General features: G+C 31.2%; 1 protein-coding gene across 1 annotated transcript in view; it reads right to left on the bottom strand.

Moving 5' to 3' along the window:
• Positions 1-81: 81 nt before the first annotated feature.
• Positions 82-6,354, bottom strand: part of LOC117182056 — a 29,226-nt gene continuing 22,953 nt past the window's right edge. The window contains exons 2-3 of the mRNA XM_033375079.1: positions 3,787-4,008; positions 82-1,126 (exon numbers count right to left, since the gene is read on the bottom strand). Coding sequence (XP_033230970.1) covers positions 909-1,126; positions 3,787-4,008 — 440 coding nt within the window. The 3' untranslated portion in view covers positions 82-908. The remainder of the gene's footprint in view (positions 1,127-3,786; positions 4,009-6,354) is intronic.

Raw genomic sequence — 6,354 nt, 5'->3', positions numbered from 1 at the left:
TATTGATTTATTTATACAATAATTGAGGTACATGTATAACGTTAATATAAAGCCCGACGTGGCTTGACTTATTGATATTAACGATTACAAAATTGAAAATTCCCATTATGAGAAGGCCAAATTTTTCGATCTAATGATGAAACGAAACAGAGTGAACCTTGCGAGCGCAAATACTACCAGTAAAGTAAAAATTACTTTATAGAGTACATACGAAAATAATCTTTTGTTTATCACACAACATCATCTAGTTTTGACTATTACTCTTCTATAGGACTGTTCGAACTCACGCTATTTTATCATTTTGTATACTCACTAATCACAAAACACAAAGGAACTCCCAAAATATCGAGTGGAATTGAATACTAGACAATGATTATAAAACTAATTCTAAGCGTCTCTTTGGAGTTACTCTTAATTCCTTTAAATCAAGTTTTCATAAACGCACATGTACCACTTACCCGAATCCTACCTTACAAACAGAATATTTGTTAATTTGAAAAATTTAGGAACCAAAAGTTCCTTACAGCCAATTCCTCAGAGATATTTCCCGCCAAGCCCTTAGGACGTGTCTTAACCGCGTGGGTTCTTGATGATGACCTCGATCCCGAGCAACGGTCGTTTAGTGAAAGTCTACTGTATTTCAATTCTCAAATTTTTAATTCGATATCTCAATTTGTCTGGACGTGAGTTATTATACAAATTTCGGTAACTTAGGAATCGAGTAAGTGGTACATGCTGTTAGTTTTTTTCTGAGGCAGTAAAGGCATGTAAAAAATTCTGAAGTACATTTAATCAGCGCAGCGCTCGCATTCTCTCCTCGAAAGAAATTCTGTGAAACTAAAGTTTGAAAAAATCACGGAACCAATGGGATATAAATCCAAGAGGTCCAAATTATTATTTTTTGAAATTTACGCTTTGAGAATATAGGAGCTCAGAGCGAAAATTCCCAAAATGGGAAGAAGAGCGAAACTCATTGAAGATGCACCATTGCACGCGTCCCCAGAGCATAAGTTGCAGTCCACCATTAAACGTTGATTTTGAAGTCTCGACTTTGTCTGATCACAAAAGCTCATATCAAGTTTGGGATAGCAAGTACGGATGGTGGTGTTGTATTGCCGACTATTACCTGCAAAGTTTAAAAATATGTTAATTCTTATGAAAGACTAATTCCAAAGTTTAATATGGTAAAGACACCAGTATTGAGCCTCTTTAAGTTAGGATTATATCCAAAGACCTATGAAACGTGATTATCAAATTGAAGAAAAAAAACACAGAAAAAACTACTGCCACTTTTCGAGTCGACACAATGAGTTTAACACAGCAACAGTTACCCAGCTGGTTGTTACCCCATTTCACCCATTACCTGCAAGATTTCTTACTCCAGGTTTTTTCTGTGAAGATGAATTGCATTTATCTGCATTCTTTATATTTTTCAACTCCTCATTCACCTATTCAAACTTACAAATGCTGCGGAAATTATTTCTTAATGTCGATTAAGCACTTGGTATGGAAAAAACTTGAACAATTAAAAAAGGTCTTCAACAAAACATAAGTATTCCAAATAACATTTATGAATTTTGTCATTGATACCAAAAAATAAAAATCTACCATGATTTGGTAGGGAAACAAAAATTGAAGCAAGAATAGATTTTATAAGCAACTGAAGAATAACTCAATAATTAATTCTTGAAAAGGCTGTTTTTTATAAATGAAATTAAAATTTCTTGAAAAATAAGAATTGCTTAAATAATTAAAATTTTTTTAAAATACTTGCAAACTAGACATTCACCGAATACAGAAATGCATGCTGAAAATTGATTTAAAAAGCCTTTCTCTCTGTGGCATGAATTTAAAATAAACTTGTATTTTGCATTTTCGAGGCACTTAATTTAACAAGAAGTTTTCCCCCCATTTTTTCTAGACTTTGAATGCCCAGGGGGAACGTCTTAAAATTGATGAATTTGAAAACAAAAATAACGCAATTTCTTTTTCGGGAAACCTCACGATACAATTGCCTTATGCCATATAAAATTATTATGAATTATAAAATCCTTATGACACGGAGAAAAATGGATGTTTAAAGTATAAGGTAGTATCGCCAAACATACATCAATCAACAATCTACTATGTTTTAAGATATTAGGATTAAATATACTTGTATGTTAAACTGAAATATCCAAGATGTTCAAGTCGTATAGAAAAACACGCAAGACCTCTGTCAACTGCTTGATGAAGTTTACAGTCAATGTTTTGTGAAAAATGATGATTAGCAACATTCTGCTTACAACAATTAATAATAATTGTGTAAATTGTTTGAAAAAAGTAAAAAGTTCGACGAAAGTGTATTTAACATTCACAAAAACTAATCTTGAATAGCTATACTAAATATTTTAATCTGAAACATCTAGATTTTAAGGGTAAGCATTCATTTTTCTTCATTCGTACAAGAGACAAGTTTAAGTTTTATTTTCCTATTTAATATTTTCGGGTAAGAATTAGAGACTAGCCCACTACTGAAGGATGGCCCACTCTTGACGTCATAAACCTACTTGTATGGTTCAAATTTGGATGCAATTATTTGTAAAACATCAAATGCACCTCATTTCCTCACTGATGTACTGACAGCGTGTATGAAGCTACATAATATGCGCCAAATGTGATTCTATCTGAATTTGTGGCGATTTTGAGCTATTATTATATTCTGATAAAATAGAACATTCTGCATCGCTTGTTTAATTATCAAACTATTATGTGAGATAATAAGGGAGCAAACATAAAAACATAAATGCGTCTTTTTAGTTAATTTCCGTGCATAATAGAACTATATACATTCTGAAACCAGGTCGATAAGCTAAAAAGAAACTAGTTTGAGAACGGATTAGAATATTCGACAGAAAAGAAACTTATTAAAAAATATAACATCAAAACTGTCAAAAATATGATTTGGTTCAAGAATCACAGATGACACATTTTAAACTTAAATCTGCTCCCCTGAAAAGTTGTTAGAATACTTTTTCTATATCCTCTTTTCTATCTCATCCTATACTTTGTCTATCCATGTCAACCTTTGTCTATCTCTTTCTCGATCTAAATTTATTTTTATCTTTCTCAATCCTCCCTTCTCCATCGCATCCTATCATACATCTATTCACGTTAACCTGAAGGTTTTACCACCAGGTGGCTGACCGTAAAATAATCAACAAGTGAAATTATTTTTCCGATCTATAAGCAGAGGCTTGGCAAATCGTTTTGCCTCGTTCAACATAGTTGTCGACTAAGGTGTGGAAATAAATTTAAAGTATGTAGGTATGTATAAGCATGAACATCACGTTGTTTTTCAGGTACGTGCTCAACGACAAATCAATTTTTTAATAACTTCCCTAACTTTTTGATAGACTTTTGAATTTTGATGGATAGAAAATGATGAATATACTTAATCGCGGAAGATAAAAAAAAAGATTAGACACAGACTCAAATTTATATTAAAAAGATAGAATGGAGTAAAGAAAATGTAACGACCTTCGGTTACGAAAGCTAAAGGAAGAGATTGAAAAATATTAAAATTCGTAATAATAGACTAAGGGATCGAAAAGGATAGGCCATGGAAGATAGAGAAAAAGACAAATATTGGCAATGGAAAAATATAGCGTTTTAGGAATTCAAAGTGACCTTTGTAAAGTTATCTTTTTTCGTCCAGCAGGGTAAACGACGCTGTCAGCATATATACTCATATTGAATGATGTTCATACATTAAGGATCGATATTTTTGATTTTATAAGAACTTACTATTATTGTCAGTAATGACAATCTTTGCACACTGCCACTCGTTAATGCCGTATTGGTTTTCTGCCACCTGGAAAATTTGTCTTATTGGATCAAGAAATTGAACCTGGGAAAGAGTTGTCAAAGATTGACTATTGCATTCAGAGGGTTGTATGCCGGTTAGCGTTTGACATTCATTGTTTCTATTATCAACGGAGTTACATGCGTAACACCTGTGAGCACTCGCTGCAACAAAAAGATATTTTACATTAGTAGGTAAGTTCTCTAGTAATATAGTGCAAACTACAAACAAAATAGGGATAAATCGCTCTGTTATTTTCAAACTCATTTGAAAAAAATGGTAAAATTGTATTGAACGGGCCGTTCAAATACTGAATCAAATTACGAGGGGAGGGGGGTTGTACCAGTTTTGTGACGGTTTTTCACACAGGGGAGAGGTTGACGCAGAATTTGACATAGCAAATGAAGTATATAAATGTGAAGAACAATTTTCTGAAATTTTTGAAAAAATAAAAATCAGTGATTTTATACACTTTCCTCTACTGCCTCCTTTACCCATTTTAAAAAGAAATTCATTTTTTCCTTTTTTTAAGAAACTATCACTTTTTATCGTTTTTTCGCTTAAATGCGATCTGAATTTAAAATGCTACTATTAGGGTGAAAGTTGCACTAATTTGTTAAAAATGAATCTTATTTTTTTAAGATTTAACTATTTTATTGAAAATTGGTTTACTTTCGTTAGAAAATTACATTTTTCAACTGAAAATTGATCTATTCCATTATTAGTTGAAATTTGATCGTTTTTAAATAAAAACTCAACTATTTCGTTGAAAATGGATTTATTTGGATTTGCTTGAAAACTAATTTTTCGGTAGAATATTCAAAATATCGAGATGACAATTCTATTATTTTGGTATATATTGCAACTATTCAGTTAAAAATTAACTTTTTGTGAAAGATTGATACTTTAGGAGTAAAAATGTAAGTGAATTAGCATCATCATCATCATCATTATAATCACTGGTTAAACCATGAAGATCATTTGATAATAATAATATGTAATAATGATCAAACTTCCATATCTCAACTAAACAAAATCGTACTGCTGAAATCGGTAGTGAATTTTATAGCTGAAGATTGGTACTATACAATTCATAAATTCAGCCAAAATGGCCATTTTTTGACCATTTAAGCTAAAATTATTCCATAAGCAGACTTACTAGACAATCTTTGCGGCCAAATGCGTACACGGAGATAATGTGTTCATTAAAATTTACCAAATTAGTTCGGTTATATGTAATAATTCATATAAAGATTGTTTTATTTTCATACCAGTATATTATATAATAACGCAAAGTAATGTAAATTTTTATTAAATGAATGATATAAAGTTTGTTTTCGTGTTATATTAACGATTCACTTATAAGAAAGTATAGATTGCAGAATTTCTTAGAGATTTCACTCTTATTATGAGATAAATTACACAACAGTAAGGTAAAATAGATTTTATATAGATCTAATTGGTAAGTTTATAATGTTCAATTTTTCACAGATTTAAAATATTGAAAATTGAATAATTTAGAGTTTTAAGGTTAAAAAATTTAAAAAAAAAAGTTATCTAATGTTTTTATTTACTTCCTCTAAATTTATAAGCCCGTTTATTAATAACATGTTAAAATAAGAAATTTTGATGAATGGGGACCATATATTTTTTGAACGGCCCTGACGTACTCATACTTAATTTTATAGTCGAGATTTTTTCTCGACATTCTAAGTGTGAAGTTAGCCGTGAGGTCCTAGTCGTTAGCGATCGAACTCGTTAAACTTAGATTAGGTAGTTCGAAACCCGCCACAACGTTTTTGATTTTTAAAAGCGTTAATATCGTTAAAAGCGTGCGACTATATTATATGTAATGTATTATGAATTAATAATGAATTAATATTTTTTTCTTTATACCTTTGTCAGCTACGCATCGGGCAATATCGCACAGTGCAGGAATTTTAATTTCCTGCCTTTGTTGTGTAATATACTATTTTTGCTGACGCACAAAATATTACATGACTGGGATGTAGAATTCACATTTAGAGCGGTAGACTTTGTTTTCTTTGATTGAAACTGTAGCTAACAGTTCGAATCATTTTACCTAACTGGTAGGAAATAGACATCTCATTTTACCTAACTGTCGGGTAATATTTAGTATCTAGTTGTATTATTTCTTACTGAATCGCGAATCAAATTACAATGAATTTATATTAATAATCGATATTTTCATATCAAATATTACCCTATTTCAGTTTACATGACCGAATGTGAAATTCTAATAAAGTGCTGTAATGTCCTCCGTTTACCGAGGTAAGTTATGTAAAATTTAACACACAAATATTCTCCGGGTGTTCATCGTCTTAAAATCTACCAGATTCACATCGATTTTGCAGCTCCAGTATAAAATGATCTAATTTTCTACAATTAATGTGCGCATAGATTTCCAAAATAAGATAATCGAAAGCATAGATAGGGCAACATGGGAGGACCGTATAAAAAACAAAGATTTAGAGGGCGCCTGGACAATG

This window comes from Belonocnema kinseyi, chromosome 10, assembly GCF_010883055.1.
Source record: "Belonocnema kinseyi isolate 2016_QV_RU_SX_M_011 chromosome 10, B_treatae_v1, whole genome shotgun sequence".
NCBI lineage: Eukaryota > Metazoa > Arthropoda > Insecta > Hymenoptera > Cynipidae > Belonocnema > Belonocnema kinseyi.
The sequence above is the reverse complement of the archived record's forward strand: the minus strand, read 5'-3'. Positions and strand labels throughout refer to the sequence as shown.